General features: G+C 52.2%; 1 protein-coding gene, 1 non-coding gene and 1 pseudogene across 2 annotated transcripts; all 3 read right to left on the reverse strand.

Moving 5' to 3' along the window:
• Positions 1-1,007: 1,007 nt before the first annotated feature.
• On the reverse strand, positions 1,008-1,523 carry LOC141040695 (uncharacterized). The gene has a single exon (XM_073506812.1). The coding sequence runs from the start codon at positions 1,521-1,523 to the stop codon at positions 1,008-1,010; it is 516 nt and encodes a 171-aa protein (XP_073362913.1).
• LOC120975133 (small nucleolar RNA Z247) lies at positions 1,292-1,430 on the reverse strand. The gene has a single exon (XR_005770970.1). It is a non-coding gene; the product is annotated as a small nucleolar RNA Z247 (small nucleolar RNA).
• Positions 1,524-9,180: 7,657 nt separating the features above from the next.
• On the reverse strand, positions 9,181-10,508 carry LOC109759483 (F-box/LRR-repeat protein At3g58900-like; annotated as a pseudogene).
• Between the last annotated feature and the right edge of the window lie 5,758 nt (positions 10,509-16,266).

The following is a 16,266-nucleotide window of genomic DNA, read 5'->3' on the forward strand; positions in this document are numbered from 1 at the left end:
CACGCAGTGAGGAAAGCTTGGTCCCAAAAACGAAGGGGAAGCGAGGAGGGCAATGCCAGTTTCGACAATGTGTAGATGCTTTCGTTCCGCGATGCCGTTTTGCTGGGAGGTGTGCGGGCACGTAACGCGGTGAGCGATGCCGACATGGGAAAAATATTGATGGAGCCGGCGATATTCACCCCCCCCCCCCCCCCCCCCCCGCGCCCCGCGTCTGACTGCACCGCACGAATTTTGGTGTTAAGAAGTCGCTCAACATGGTTTTGAAAAACATAAAATGTGTTTTCAACATCGGATTTTCGCTTAATCAGATAAATCCAAGTAAAGCGACTAAAATCATGCAAGAAACTCACGTAATACTTAAATCCGCAACAGAGGTACAAGCCGGCCCCCACACATCGGTGTGAACTAGCTCAAGTGGAGAGTTGGTTACATGAGAGGAATTATTATATGGAAGCTGATGCATTTTGCCACGTTGGCAAGCATCACATACTGAGGACTCGTGAGGCGGTGCACAGTATAGTTTATTCAACCTAATGACGGAATCGACTACGCTGGATAAAGGATGGCCGAGCCTCTTGTGACAATGTTCAGAGGTGAGCTTGACAGCGAAGAAGACGTGGGGACTGGACTGACTGAAAGATGAAGACGCACGGAAGCTTGGCACTGGGTAGAGACCACCGCGGCTTCTACCTTGCAGAAGGACCCTCGTGACTTGATCCTTCAGACGAAAAAAGTCAGGATACATCTCGGCAAATGCACGATTATCAGAAACAAGTTCATGATTTGAAGTAAGGTGTTTGTGCAAGTCTGGAACGTGAAAAACATTTTTTAGGAGGAGTGGTTTGTGTGAGCCAGGAAGCATAGATTGACCAACGTGAGAGATTTGCAAACCTGCTCCATTGGCGACATGGACCTTATCCTTGCCGCTGTAGCGATCATGGACCGTGAGGCGGTCAAGGTCGCTGGTGAGGTGGTCCGTCGCGCCAGAGTCAAGGTACCAGTTGGTGTCAGACGGAGTAGCCACCATGGCCGCCGGTGTTGCTAGCGTTGTTGTTGCGCTCGGTGTTGCCGTAGCGCTCGCGGTTGTCCTCAGCTTGATAGGCACGGTTGAAACGCTGCCTGCACCTCAACGCATCATGCCCATACTTCTGGCATACTTGGCAGGTGGGCTTGTTGCGGTTGCGGCCTCCACAGCCACGGCCCTGCCCCTGGCCACCACGACCTCCACCGCGGGCTGCTGCATTGGCGGAGGAGAAGATCTCGCCAGTGGAAGTCTGCTGCTCAAGACGAAGCTTGGCGCTAATCAAATACACATAGAAGCTAGCAAGGCTCACTGGCTCATCACGTGATGTGATTGAAGCAACAAGGGGCTCATATTCCGAGCCCAGACCAGCGAGCATGTAGCCGAGCACCTCCTCGTTGGAGAGGGGCTTGCCAACGGACGCCATAGCGTCGGCGTACCCCTTCATCTTGTTGTAGTACGCAGCAGCAGATGGGTCCTTCTTCTTCTGGTTGGAGAGCATGTAGCGGATTTTGCATCACGCGTGCGCGACTCTCTGAGGAAAACATCCCAGACGGCACGGGAGGTGTGCAGCTGCGTCAATTGCCCGATGATGAAGAAGACGGTTGGTAATGATGACGTGATGAGTGACCTTGGATCCATGGCCTGGAGCGAGGGGGTGGTTTCTATGGTGAGACGGCCACTTCCAGAGATTGCTCGGTCTGTTTGGATCCTCAGTGTCCAGTGGTTTTTTCTCTCGAAACAGGCCCGTGCCCCGCTTTATATTATAAAGCCAATCTGCTGAAAAAGGATACATGGTGTTAGGAAAATCCTCAAAGCTGATGAAAGAATAAAAATACGGCAAAACACACCAAAGGCGCAAAAGCGGCACCAGAGTGCCGCCAAAAGAGAAGCGCAGAAGATTCGCCTCCACAATTGATAGTCACCCACACTCGACGATAACTCCCCCAAGAAGGTTCGCCGCCACAATCGATAGTCACCCACACTCAACGACCACTCCTAATACTAACCCATATTTGATAGGACTGGTGTCGTTTGTTGTGCCTTTGCCACGGCCATGGAGCTTTATGGTAGTATTCTGGATCCATTTGTAGTCATCCTTCTCCTGGGCCTAGCCTTGAGGCCAGACTCATTCAGCATAGGGAAGGGAGAAGAAGTTTTGATCATGGCTAACAAAAACTACACATAGGGTGCGGGGACGTTGATTCTCACCTGCGGCTCCTGGGCCAATATATGTAGTACGTACGGTTCCTTGTTTCTGAGTCGGTTCTGTTTCTAGTCTAGTCCGATACAAACTACGATTCCATTTCCCTTTCCTTGGACGCAAGCAAGACGATTAATATGGCGTAACACAGGGTGGTGCGCCACCGCAGGAAGAACGATTCCTAGTTATATACCCTCTCTAATAAATTAAAAAAAAATACAACACAAATCTTGTCGCAACAACGGAAGGTGGATGTTGTGTCATCATATAAAATGCAAGGTGGAAAATCCTCTCTCAAAAGTTAAAGTCGCCATGGTCAAGTGAGTGTATACTTTTTCTTGGAGCCCATGAAGTTTTTAACAAGAAACTCTTGATTTTCCCAAAGAGAAACATTCCTTGAAAAATTTGGGGCCACTTTTTCTTAAGTTAACTCACCATGGTCAATTAGGAAATCTGTTGTATTTTCAAAGTAGTCCTAAATTAATACATTTAGGCTCTTACTAATACGATTATATACATTAAACCAATAATTTTGGATCAGATTGGTGGAAGTTCTTTTTTGACAGGGCAATTTAGATGCTACAAAGAGATTATTTATGAGGTTAAGAAATAAAAAAAAAACGCCGTGACATAGAACCATCATAGGTTGCTTTGCGAAGTTCTGATGGCGATATCTACCAAATTGCTAATTTCATTTTGAAATTTAGAGATGCTACTCGATGGCTCTCATGAGGTCTATCCTCTTCCACTCCAATAGCTTCCATGCGATTATGTTTTTATACCGGCCACCAAATCAAATTGAGGATACACAAAGCTAAATTCTCGCCTTCTAAGAGAAAATGAGCTTGGGTTTGACACTTATATAACTTCATTACAAGGATATCACCTTTGCTGATTTATTCACCAACCATCCTTCGATTTCCTTCTTGAGTCTAGTCTGCAACTTATGTTCACCCCTTGGAAAGGCAACACACACTTGTTCTAGAACCATCGCATTACAAAGCAGCAGGTTGGCTAGATATTTGTGTCGGTCGTCGCCCTGGTAGTGCACGAGGTTGATACTCCTCAGCCGATTTCGCAAGCACGGGATCGAAACATCTAGAGCCGGTTCACTAATGAGCTCTTGCTGTTGCCTCCAGAAGTATTCGGTGTGAAATCTGTCCTCATAACCTGGCTTCATGAATAGAGACAAAATCACAATGCTTGGAGCAACTTCAAGTATCCTAGTCACCGCCTTGACGCTGTGTCCCCCAAGGTATCCTGTCAGCTCAAGCTGCACGAGGCTCGGAAAGTAGGGGAATCCCGAGAAAAACTCACTTCCGATGCCTGAACCGAGATAAGTAGACACGAGATGCAGATGTCTTGTGCCGGTAAACTGCTCGAGGAAGCATCTGAGCAGGGGCAACTCCCCCTTGTAAACTTTCCTGCCGCAGAAACCGATGGTGCACGAAGAGATCTTGTGCGCTCCGTGGAGTGTAAGGAGCGACTCCGATGGCACGTCTCCCCGTACTCGAACGTCCTCAGCTCTGACGCATCAATGCTCGCTCGGACCAGGTTGTGGCAGCACCTTAGGGAGAATCTGCGAAGATGCTTATCCAGGACAGCGATGGTGAAATTTTTGTCGGGAAGAGGGTCGTTGTGACTTTTGTTTGTGTAGCCGCACCTCTCGAGGGTGAGGTCGACGAGGCGCGGGCAACCGCAGATGAGGCGTTGGATGTTTCCGCCGGTGCTCCTGATGGTGCTTAGGAACAGCGTCTCGAGGAAAGGCAGCTCGATGCGCTCGGGCGGCTCCAACGTGCAGGCGCCGAGACAGAGCGTACGTACGACGACGCACGAGAAGAGGCATCGTGGAAGCGCATACTCATCTGCGCGGCAGGACTGATAGGAGTAGCTCGCGGGGCACCTGTCGTCACCCGGCACGTTGGCGCGGGGGTCGTCGCAATCGCCGTCGCCTTCGCCATTGTAGGGTTCCTTGACGTGGTGCTCGGCGAGCTCGGTGTGCTGGAGGCGCAGGTCGAGCTGGAGCTCCTTGCCGCTGCGTTTGAGCACGTGGTAGAGCCACCGGTTCAGCATGGCAGAGTCCCAGCGCGTGTAGCAGCCAAAGTTGACGCGGAAGGCGCGCGGCGCCGCAGCGGCGGCGGCAGAGGAGCGCGGCGTTGACCTCGTCGATGAAGTCCCCATTCTTGCTGCGCTTCTCCTGGGATTGCGCGGTAAAGCTGGGGTCGTTCTTGTCGTGGGCCTCGTCCTGGACGAAGGACATGGCGTCGACGGCGGCCAAGGAGTGGCGCCAGCTCCTGGCGAGCACGGCGGCGCGGGCGGCCTCTTTGGTGGGAGGTAGGAGAGGATGACGCCAAGGACGCCCTCCGGGAGGTCGCTCAGGCGGTCCTCCCCACACCAGGAGTTCGTCGGTGCGGCAGTCATCCCGGCTCACGGTGCGGTTCCTTGTTTGCGAATATATGTAGATGTAGTAGGGTTCCTTGTTCGTTGATCAACATCAGGAGTCGATCGTTCGCGAATATATGTAGATTCCTAATTTGCCACGAATCACAAAGCCCGGTCGTTACCTTCTTTTTCTCTCTTATAACAACCGAGATTTTATTTTCTGAACATTCCAGATTACGAGAAGACTCCTTCACGCTCGGCCGCTGCAACGAGCGAAACCAATCCAGCGCAAGACTTCAGCTGACCAGATTTTCTATCAGGCCCACCATGTGAGACTTTTGTGCGCGTACACATGCGAAGGCTGGGAGTCGGCCCCACCCCAAATCAACACTAATCGCCACCCCCCCCCCCCCCCCCCCCCCCCGATTTTCAGGGGGGCCCGCTGCTAATTAATCCACCCCTAATTAATCCATGTAACTAAGTCACTTTCCAAATTAGGCCTGTCTGAAAACGAGCGCTGCAACGCGCGCGCGCGAGATAGACACTCCCGACAGATTAATATGGAGAACGTACAAAGGTGCCCGACTAATATCAGGATTTGAACTGCAGGAAAAGAACCGGTCTAACCTTTTTTTTAAGCTCAACGCCCTTCGGCCCTTTATTCAACTCGCGAAAGCATGTCTGACCGGACAATTTCAGTCAGCCAGATAGGGATTAATCAAAGTTTACAGAAGTAACCAGGAAGAAGAGAAAATTATATTTTTTGTCCCTCAATTATTGGCGGAGTGTAGATTTGGCCCTTAACTCCGTAACCGGATAACTTGCAACTCCAACTACTGAAACCAACAAGCTTCGTCCCCAAGAAAACACGGGTTTGATTGGTTTTCGTGCCGACTAACTCGGTTTGACCATGTTGACTATAATACGCGCAAAAAAATTCACCGCCGTGAACATTTTTGAAATTCTCGTACTTTTTTCGCGTTCGTATACTTTTTTCAAATCCTTGAACTTTTTAAAATTCTTGTACTTTATTTAAATCCGTATAATTTTTCTAAGTATACGGATTTGAAAAAATCGGTCGGAAGTGGTTGAACGTGGGGTAGAGAGATCTTTCGGTAATGTTGCTTACAAACATAATGTTCGGTAGTTAGCACTGTTCTTTTTTTAAGTCTTCAACTTCAGCAAACCAAGGCACTTGAATTCTCGCTGCTGCCAGAATGGGACACAAATATTCGTTGAAATCCACCATGAAAGGAGTCCGCCGTGTGAGGCTGGAATATAGAGCATAATTGGGTTGATGTCAACATTTGGCATAGCCAAAATTTGGCAAAAATTGACAACTTTTTGTGAGATTGACATAAAATATTGATAGCCAACTAATCGCTAGTCAACATTTGGCATTTGCCAAAATATTGGCATGCTAACTTTTGGCATAAAACCAATTCTTTATCTTTACCTTTACCTAATAATAAAGTAGCTATCGCTTCTTCCCGCTCACCGTCGCGGTGTTTTCTCAAGAAAGTCCCTGTGTTTTTTAAGTGGATCTAAGAAAATGCTTCATTTTTACAAAACAACCCCTCTATTGAACCAAAACAACCAAACCAATCCTCCATCTCCTCCCCTCGCCGAGATCCAAGGCGGCCGTGGCGGCTGAGCGGACGCGCGCGGGAGGAGGAGTTCCGCCGAGCCGCGAGATCTGCGCCAGCACGCCTCCCTCCGCCAATTCGGCGCCTCCCAGTAACAGAAAGCGAGAGAGATTTAGTAGCTAACCATCACGCCGAGGATGCAAGCAGCAACGGCACCAAGGTGCCCGTGACGGCTAGTGGGATGAGAAAGGGGCTACAGAAGCATCGGAGCTGGAGCCTGGAGGCGTGGTGGCTGGGAAAAGAGCCAGCGGGAGAAGGGGAGGCTCGTCAGAGGACGCGCGCGGCGGCGCGGTCGCATGTGAAGCAGCCGGCTACAGGGGCGTAGAGGCGGCGCTCGGGCACTGCCGGCGCTATGGTCTTCCGGCGAGGCGGGCGAGCACATACATGAAGGGCGAGGGGCACGCTGCTCAGGCGAGAGGGGAGGCGCGAAGGAGGCGGTCGTCGCCGGCGGCGGGGCCGGATGCGTCGGACACGCACGGACAGACATAGTGGCCGTCCATGCCGGCGAGCGGCGAGCGGCTCCGGGGGCGGCGACAGGGTTGGGTGGTTCCTGTGTTTTGATTTTCGGTTTGAGCTTTTTTTCGCCCTAGGCCGAGATGGCTGAATTTCGACCATTTTCAAAAATTTCGGCTGAAATTTGATCAAATTTTGACTGCAATTTGACTTAAATTTGACCAAAATTTGCTAAATTTGAACAACTTCGGTCTAAATACACTTTTCGCCCCAGGCCGAGATGGCCGAAATTCGGCCGAAATCCATTTTTTTCGGCCGAAAATCAAAACACAAGGTGGTTCAAGCGGCCGCTTCTGTAGCTACATGGGATTTCTTGATGACCATCAGCAGGTATGGGATTTCTTCAGGACGATGACTCAGACCATATCTGGATGCAGAGAACACATATGAACTTCTCCTGAGATTGTGACTCAGCTACATGGTAATTTACTGTTAAATTATAATTTTGGGGGATTCTGCATTGCATGAATGGAAACTGACAGTGAATGGATATACGCTTAAATGTCTGTAAAAACTGAGTGTCAGCATCAATGTAGACGTCCAGGAGTGATTTAGTAGGATGTCGAACCTAAACTACGGAAAACAAACTTCTGATGGAGAAGTGTTGTTCTGGAAAATGGGTTCATAACTTCATATGCTAAACTGAAACCATGCATATTTGAATAGCAGGATTAGAGTTTTTTGTTCAGAATCTGAAGTTTGTCCCGCATTGCATCATCAAGTAAAAGACTGTAGTTTGTATTCCTCATGTGTGCTGCACTTGCGGGGTCAGAATCGGTAGCCATCCCCTGGACAGGGCGCCATGTCTAGGGCATGTTGGCGTGCTTGAGCAGATACGCGGATGTTAGCTGCGAGGTGGAGAAGGAAGATGCCATGGATGGATTTTGGTAGCTCTGATGACAACAGTTTCAACTTAGTAAGCCATATGCTGATATTCATGTGAGTATGATCTCGGAAATAAAAGTTCATAGGAAAGGAATAGAAACCTTCACTGAACATAGTGTTGTGTTGTACCTGTAGTGAGAAAGGTTTGTACAGTATAAAATATGTTTCGAGATGAAACAAGTTATGATTATTAGTCATGGCAGTTGTAGGAACAGCTAGAGTCAACTAGGTGTTGTAATGCTGGACTAAGGATGGACCTTGCTTGAAGAAATCAAAATATGTGCGGGCCTCCATGGAATAATATATCCCACATGTTTCCATTGTGTTTTGCAGAATTGTTCTTGGAAGGGTACCGAGCAGGTCATATATTTAACAAACCTCTGTAGCGATGCACTCTGTCTTTTCTTGAACACGCACCAGATACATCTCAAAACCATTTTCTGTAATCGTGGAACCGAGTTTGGAGCTGAAATGTTTCCAGTTTAACCACATGGCAAAGACCATTTTAACCACGGCGAACAGTAAGCCAAGTATTACACTCGGTTTATAGCTCACGGCTTAGCAAGTTTTGACTTAGAGCCTATAAGCCGAGTGTTAATTATCGGGTTATCGGGGACTCGGCTTATATGTAAGCTGAGTATATTTTGTTTGCACCCGGCGAAGATACAAAAATCACGGCCGGCAGCACCTAATGGAGGTGCCATGTGGCATGGCTATAAGCCTAATGTTTACTAAGCCGTGTGCCAGATTGGACACACAGTTTACATATAGGCCGTGGCATGCCACGTAAGCTGAGTGTGCGACACACAGTTTACATATAGGCCGTGGCATGCCACGTAAGCTGAGTGTTCCGTGGGTCCACGCTGCTGCCAGGTGTTGCCTGTAAGCCGAGTATTTTATGGACAGACACTTGGCTTATAACTAAACCGGTAGGTGTAATTTGGTTCATGCAGTTCTATAGGCCGAGTGCGGTTTAAACATACATGACTTATCGATTCTATAAGCCGAGTGAAGCTGCTGGCCAACACTGTTTAGATCTGTACGCCGAGTGGTTTATCCTGAACTCTGTTGTATTTTTGAATTAGTCCTAAATTAAAACATGTAGGCTCTTACTGATACGATTATATACATTAAACCAATAATTTTGGATAAGACAGGTGGAAGTTCTTTTTTGATAGGGCAATTTTGATGCTACAAAGAGATTATTTAAGAGATTAAGAAATAAAAGGACGGTATTACTTTCTGGGCACTGTATTATTTTGTGATAAGCTACAGCAGACTATATCATGTACCGTCCAATAAGCATACCGTATGTTTACATATGGGTTGTTTCATAGGATTCAAGCCATCGAGTACCATCAAACCAAATCAACATTGCAGCAACCGATTAAAGGAGAAAATATCACAAGAGAAATGGATTGCATCGCGTGGAATTAATTTAGCAATTCATCTTAAGAGACAACATACTAGAGAACAACTTTGCAAGAAATAAATCCTAGACAAAATTATCAGGCTCATGGGACTCTACCTTACAAGAAAATCGTCTCTGCCGACTTGTTCACCTTCATCACCCATTCTCCGATTTCATTCTTCAGTCTAATCTGCAACTCTCGCGGCCCCCTCGGAAAGACAACACACACTCGTTCAAGAACCCGCGCATTGCAGAGCAGCAGCTTGGCCATATACCTCTGTGCCTCGTGGCCCTGCTAGTGGACCAGGTTGATCTCCCTCACCCGCTTCTCATCGCTGAGCTCATGAGGGTGCACCCAGACGTCCTTACTTGGTTTCATGAACAGCGTCAAAATTTTAATGCGTGGAGCCTGCTCGAGTATCCTAGTCACCGCCTCGATGCTGCCTCGATGAAGGTATCCTGTTAGCTCAAGCTTCCATAGGCTCGGAAACGAGGGAAATCCCGTGAAGGATTCACTCTCAATACGAAGATATCTTGTGCGCACCGTGGAGGGTCACGAGTGACTCTGCAGGCACGGCACCCTGTACTCGAACTCCCTCAGCTCCGAAGCGTCGACGGTCACACTGACCAAGGTGTGGCAGCACCGTATAGCGAGCCTATGAAGGTGCTTGTCAAGGACGGTTATCGTGAAAGTGTCGCACCTCTCCAGCGTAAGGTCGACGAGGCACGGACAGCAGGAGATGAGCCGCTGGATGCCGCCGCAGTCCAATTCACCGATGCTGCTCAGGAGCAACGTCTCAAGGAGCGGCAGCGTATGATCTCCGGTGGATCCAGATAGCAGCCGCCGAGGCAGAGTGTCCGTATGGCCATGCAGGAGAAGAGACCTAGTGGTAGCGTGAACATATCCGCATCGGAGCTGCCGTAGGGCAAGGAGGGGCAGCGGTCGTCCTCCTCGCCGCCGTGGTGGTCCGGCTCCCCAGCATAGTGCTCGGCCGTGACGGTGAGTTGCAGGCGAAGGTCGAGGTAGAGCTCCGGCCCGCTCCGGCGCAGCAGGTGGCAGAGCCACTGGCTCACCACGGGCCCGTCCCAGTCGTAGTAGCCACCGAAGTGGGCGCGGAAGGAGCGCGGGGCGGCGTTGCGGTCGCCTGCGCAGCGGCGGCGGCAGAGGAGAGCCGCGTTGACGTCGTCGAGGAACGCCCCGTTCTTGCTCGGGCGATCCCCGGCACGCAGGTAGAAGGTGTAGTCGTCCCCGCGGAAGGGGGCAACGTACTCCACGAAGGAGATGGTGTGGACGTAGGCGAACTTGTGGCGCCAGCTCCCGGCGAGCGCGGCGGCGCGGCCGGCCTCCTTGGTGGGAAGGAACGAGAGGATGTGTCCGACGACGCCGTCAGGGAGGTCGCTCAGCCGGTCTCTGCTGCCCTGCTGGCCGCGCTCCGGGAGAGACATCCCGTACGGACGGACGTCGCAGTGCCGGCGGCCGTAACGAACTTCCGATCCGATCAGGCGATCAATCTCGTGGGGTTTATGGTTCCTTGATCCTGGTCGGTTCCGATTAATTGGGACGTGGCCAAAAGAAATTATAGCGAGAGAATAGGCCCTTATTTTCACCTGTTTTTTTACAGCAATATGACTTTTTTAATCTGATATAAATCGTTTACTCGTTTACATGCAGATGAGAAATAAAATCAAGGATTGACACATCCCAAAAGCTAGAGGATCTATCCTAAAAAAGAAAAAAAAAACTAGACGATCTAGTGAATTTCTAGCTAAAAGGGTCATATCTCGCGGGTCTCGTGGGTTTGTAGATCGATCTCATGAGTATCTACCTATAAGTATGGTTCCTTTTGTTAAAAAGAAGTGCGGTTCCTTCATGATCCTAGGTTGGTTCCGATTAATTTGGTATATGGCCGACCACTCCATCAGGGCATCTGCAATGGCTACCCGCAAATATCCTCCCGGGATCCGTCTATGTACACGGAAAACAGTGTGCGGATACGGACGCGGAAGGACGCCATCCAACGCTAGCCTATATATGTCCAGGAGCAATTTCAAATTCAAATGTAACACTGATTCACACAACCCAATGGCTCACACCCGCGCCGGATTGTATCCTTGATCGCAACCAAAAATAAGCAAATATGCTTAGTTTTTACTAGTCTGAATCCAAAAGAATATTAATTCGGCAGTCCGTGCATTTCTGCCCTGCCGGACCGTCAATCCCAGCAAGCTGCTCCCCGATCAAGGAGGTGTCGTCGCCGCCATGTAGGCAGCCTCCGCATCCGCGACTATCTCCATGGCCGTCGCATCCTCATCTTCTGCCCCACCAACTCATCTTTCTGCCGCTCCAAGATGTGGTAGCGGACAGATTGCACGATCATTCTAGCATCGTCATTCAAAGAGTCGATATTCAAGGTCCACATCATGGCGTCCTCCGCATTGGTGGCGATCTTTACTCTCTTTTCCTCAAGCGCGGCCTTCTTCTCTCGAGCGCCCGCTTTCCTTTCTTCGATCATGGTCCTTCTCTCTTTGAGCTTGATATTCTTCTCCGTCGCCTCCATTAACTGTTTGAACCTTTCCGCCTTCCTCTCCTCCTTAATGTTCGAGCGCCTCACGCATTCCTCCTCCTTCTTCGCCAAGATCTCCTCGAACCTCTCCATCAGCTTGGCCGCCACACCTTCTCGCTTCCCCCTCTCCTCCTCCCACTTCTTGCCCCGTAAATTTCTTCTAACCTTCTTTGGCAGTTCTTGGGTTGGGTCCGTAGGGTCGCCAGTTTCTTCCTCGTTGGCTTGGGTGGTGGTCTTGGCAATGAAAAGGTTATACTTCGGTTGCCCATTTAACTTCAACCAACAATGCATGATGGTGAAGGACTTCCTCTCCAAGTTCTTGTACATCACACAAGCATGAATATGCTACAAAGTGAAACAATGCATATCCATCTACTGAGCAACAAAACAATACATGTCCGACTAGTGATCAACAAAACTAAAGCATATCCGGCTAGTGATCGACTTACTTGCTCGGTGATTTGTGCACCGCTGGACCACCGTGTGATGAGATGCTTCAAGTGCCCGCAATACCTGGACACGGCCTCTTGGATGGTGTACCATTGATGGTTGAGGGACTTGCACTTACGGTTTTGGATCAACGCGTCGGAGTAGGGCGCGAAATACTTGTGTTCATGGAACCATATGTGAATGTTCCTCCAAAAGGTTGTGCCCTTTTGCTCCGTACCATGGAGACGATCGAGGCTAGTGGCCAACCAATGCATCACACAATAGCTCGTCCTCATGCATGTTGAATCTTTCTCCTCTACACTTCTTCTTCGGATCGCCGACTGTACCATCCAGATCATCGTCTCGTCGTCATCCTCCTCCTCCTCTTCCTCCCCCCACTCTGGCTCCTACTCTTCGGCGGCCCAATGATGTTGCTGCTACCGTGTGCCATCGCCGATCTAGGTGTAGGACTAATGCGTGGCTGTCTGGGTGTAGGACTGCCGCTGGTGGTAGTTGCCAAACTAGGTGGGATCCAAGTCTTCCACCAGCCCGTCCTCATAGCCCCCTCCTCTGTCGCCTCCATCATGGATGATGTCGAGCATCTCCTGTCCGCGTCTTACGCCGGCTGTCTCCCCCGCTCTCGGCATTGCAGCAAACATCTTGCAGGCACCCATCTGCTCCCCGCCCGCCGTCCTCACCCGAATGAGCTGCGGCAAAGAATACTTAGAGAAGAGCGGCGCCGCGTTAACGTCGATGGTGTAAGGAACCGTACCTGTGGGGGTTGTGAGCTGCTTGGCGGCGTAGTAGTACGGAGGCTTGTAATGCTCCGGCCATGGCGTCGTCTGTACTGTGGGCGTGCCCAACTGGCGGCGTCTGCCACGGCCTCGCTGACCGCCTTGTCCGCCACTCCCTCCACACCCATTGCCACCACCAGGCCCACCGGTGGCCAGTTGGTTCTTCATCTTCTCCTCCTTTGTGGCCTTCGCTTTGCCACGGCGAATTTGCCGCATCTCTGAGCTAATCTTCCGGGCGAGCGTGATGCTCGGATCCTCCAGCAGCTCCACCGGCTCCATCTCTGACAGGTTCTCCAACGGTTCCATCCGTCGGGGGCGGAGGGAAGGAGAGGGTGGGAGAAAAGAGCGGGAATTGAGCAGAGAGTGGCGGGGAGTGGCAGGAGAGAGTGGGGCATTTTGACATCGAAACAGTGTGGGATGCTACAAAAGTGCGGGCTCCGCCTTCCTTTTGGGTGGGCCAGGGGGCATGGCAGCGACGTTTCACGTGTGCAGACTCCCGCAAATGTCCCCCCACGTTTGACTCCAGTTTGCGAGAAAAATCACGATGGATGGCTTTCGCGGTCCGGACAACGTGATCCGGACGGTTGCAACATGTTTCTGCTCGGCGTTGGAGATGCCCTTATGAAATTATAGCGACCACGAAAGAGGCTCTTTCTCATTCTCTCTCTCCTTCTCTCGGATTTTCTACCTTGAAATTTAGTCTACTTTTTTATTTATTCTTTGAAAAATTTGATTTGTTTCAGAATAATCTTATCTTATATTCTTAAGAAGTTGATGTACTACCAATTCTCTTAACATGCACACTGTCCACATCAGCTTCATGGCACGTCAGCGTTCAGTTTCCTATTTTGCGCGTCCACCTCAGCAAAGATACCACGTCACTGCCTTTTTTTCAAAACAACGTTTCACTAGCTTAGAGCATCTCCAGCCGCGCCCCCAGAAAGGCCTCCCGAGGCGATTTTTTCGCGTCGGCGCCGATTTTCGCCGGCCTGGGCCGAAATCAGCGCCGGCGGACCCAGGCCGAACCCGGCGCGCTAGGGCGAGTTGTTTTGGCGCGAAGCAGCCGCGGGCCCGCCGAGTCAGCGAGACGGGCGCTTCATCGCCATCATCACCTCGGTTCCCGCGGGAATCAATGACAAGGCTGCCGCGCTGCCACCGCCGGTCAGCCTTGCCATTGATTCATCACGGGCGGTGCGTCACGGGGTGGTGCGGCGACTTCTCCCCTCCCGCCAACGAGTACACACGGGCGCGACTATATAAGCCGGTGGCCTCCCTCGCCTCTGGCCACACCAGCCCTAGCCGCCGAGCTCTCCCTCTCCGTGCGCCGCCGCCGAGCCCTCCCTCTCCCTCCCCCGTGCGCCGCCTCCGAGCCCTCCCCCACCGACAGCCCCGATGGCCGAACGTTTCCCCGGCGACGAGGCGCCGGCCAACGGCTTCGGCCGCCACTCGCTCTGCGAATAGGAGTCGTGGCTCCTGTTCGAGGCCAACATCCCGGCGCGGCCAGACATGCGCGCCGGACCGACGGGGTGGAGGCTCAGCAATGGGGGAGTACCCATTCCCCCGTTGCCCGATGCCGTGGCGCGCGCCCCCTACTTCACCGCCGACGTAGAGATCGTGCGCGCCTCCCTCACCGACGAGCAGCTCGCCCTCCCCCAGTATGCCGCCGACAACCACGCGGCGTGGGCGGCGTACTTCGAGCGTCGTCAGCAGCAGAGGCTGGCGTCCACCAACGGGGCGCCGGTGGTGGGCGGCACGAAGAGCAGCGAGGGGCGCCACCTGTGGTGGGGCGTCCCCGGCCGCACGCTCGAGGGTGTGCTGACGCACCATGAGGGCGGCAACAACCCGCCGCTGGCATACCCTCTCCCGGCGAGGGCGGCCGCCCCGGCCCACCGCCGACGCGCCGGGCAATGGATGCCCAGGAGGTTCGGCTCCTCCTCGTCTTCCTCCTCGCACTCGTCCTCATGGTCTTCTTCCCACTCCTCCGGCTCTCCGGCGCTGTTCGGCCTCAAGGCCGAGCCCGCGGCAGAGAAGCCGCTCGGCCGACGCACTCGCACAGCTGGCATCGTCATCAAAGAGGGCGGCCGGCGCGCCTCCTCGTCGGCTCCTCCGCGCTTCGTCAAGCCAAAGACGGAGCCGGGGCTCGCGCCGGTGAAAACGGAGCCGGGTCTCCCCGCTGTGAAGACGGAACACGGCGACGTGGAGCTCGACGACGACGCGGCCCTGGAATGGGCGTGCAAGGACTCCCTGAAGAATGCGAGGGAGCGCCAGTGCGCCGTCCTGCGGCGCTTTGAGCAGCGCCGTCGGGGCCGCGACGAAGGAGGAGTCGTCGTCCTCAAAGACAGCGATGACGCCGCCGCGCCGCCGCCACAAGTCCGCCATGGCGACGCCGGTCAGGGGTCCACCAGGGACGGCCGCGTCAAGGAGGAGAAGGCCGACGATGACGACGGCGGTGAGGATGGCGGCGACGATGGCGACTACTCCACGTTCAGCCAGTTCCTTTCTTAGATATATTTGCTATGTAAAAAGTCGCGAACATGTCTAATATATGCCAAAGTTTGCCGAAATTTAGATGTGTTTAGCCGAACTTCGCCGAACGTTTTCTTTTTTGACGTGGGGCCGGCGGCTGGGGACCAACTCGCCCCCAGGCCTTTTTTTGCGCCAGCTCACCCCCAGGCGGCGATTTTAGGCGCCCCCTGGGGGGCCAACGACTGGAGATGCTCTTACTACCTTACGAAAAGAAGAAGAAGAAACGTTGGAGCTCCCCACTACTGCAGCCCCATCTCCTCAGTTCCCTGCGTGGCCCACCAACTAATTTCGTGCCTCTCTTAATCATCGACAACAGATCCTCTTCGTCTTCATCTTATCCAGCGAAAAATGATGGAAGAGTAACTGATATAGATCTGATCCTCCTTTTAAGCAACCAATCTCCTCTATTCCTATAGCCTCCACCACAGCTACCACCCCTGCCAGAATTTTTTCCTGAATAGGACCACAAGATGATGCAACCATGCCGCCGGCATCGGTGGGCGCATGAACTTGATAGCTGCCGCAAGTTAATGGCGTCGACCCAAGGGCACTGTCGAGGAAGGGCTGGACGCTACGTAGGTGGGACGGCGATGGCAAAAACTGTTATGGTGGCAGTGACGATCGCTATGGCGGCGGGGGAGGCGGTCATGGACTGTAGTTAGGCGGAGGTGGTGGAGGAGACTACGGTCGGGCTGCAACAGTGATGCCCGTGGTTGATACAACTGAAGCGAACAGGGTCACATGCCGATGGGGATTGCCCTGGCAAGACCTACTAGGTGTTGGAATTGATCTCACGCTAAACAAACCATGAGAAAAATAAGGGAGACAAAGTCTCCACCCTCTCACGACTGTGCCTTGATCGGGAGCACATATAACAACTTTTGGTTCTGG

The sequence above is a fragment of the Aegilops tauschii genome, chromosome 2, assembly GCF_002575655.3.
Source record: "Aegilops tauschii subsp. strangulata cultivar AL8/78 chromosome 2, Aet v6.0, whole genome shotgun sequence".
NCBI classification, from domain to species: domain Eukaryota; kingdom Viridiplantae; phylum Streptophyta; class Magnoliopsida; order Poales; family Poaceae; genus Aegilops; species Aegilops tauschii.

Excerpts from the sequence above, each read along its gene's own strand:
- LOC141040695 (XM_073506812.1), bottom strand. The coding sequence starts at position 1,523 with ATGCTCTCCAACCAGAAGAAGAAGGACCCATCTGCTGCTGCGTACTAC.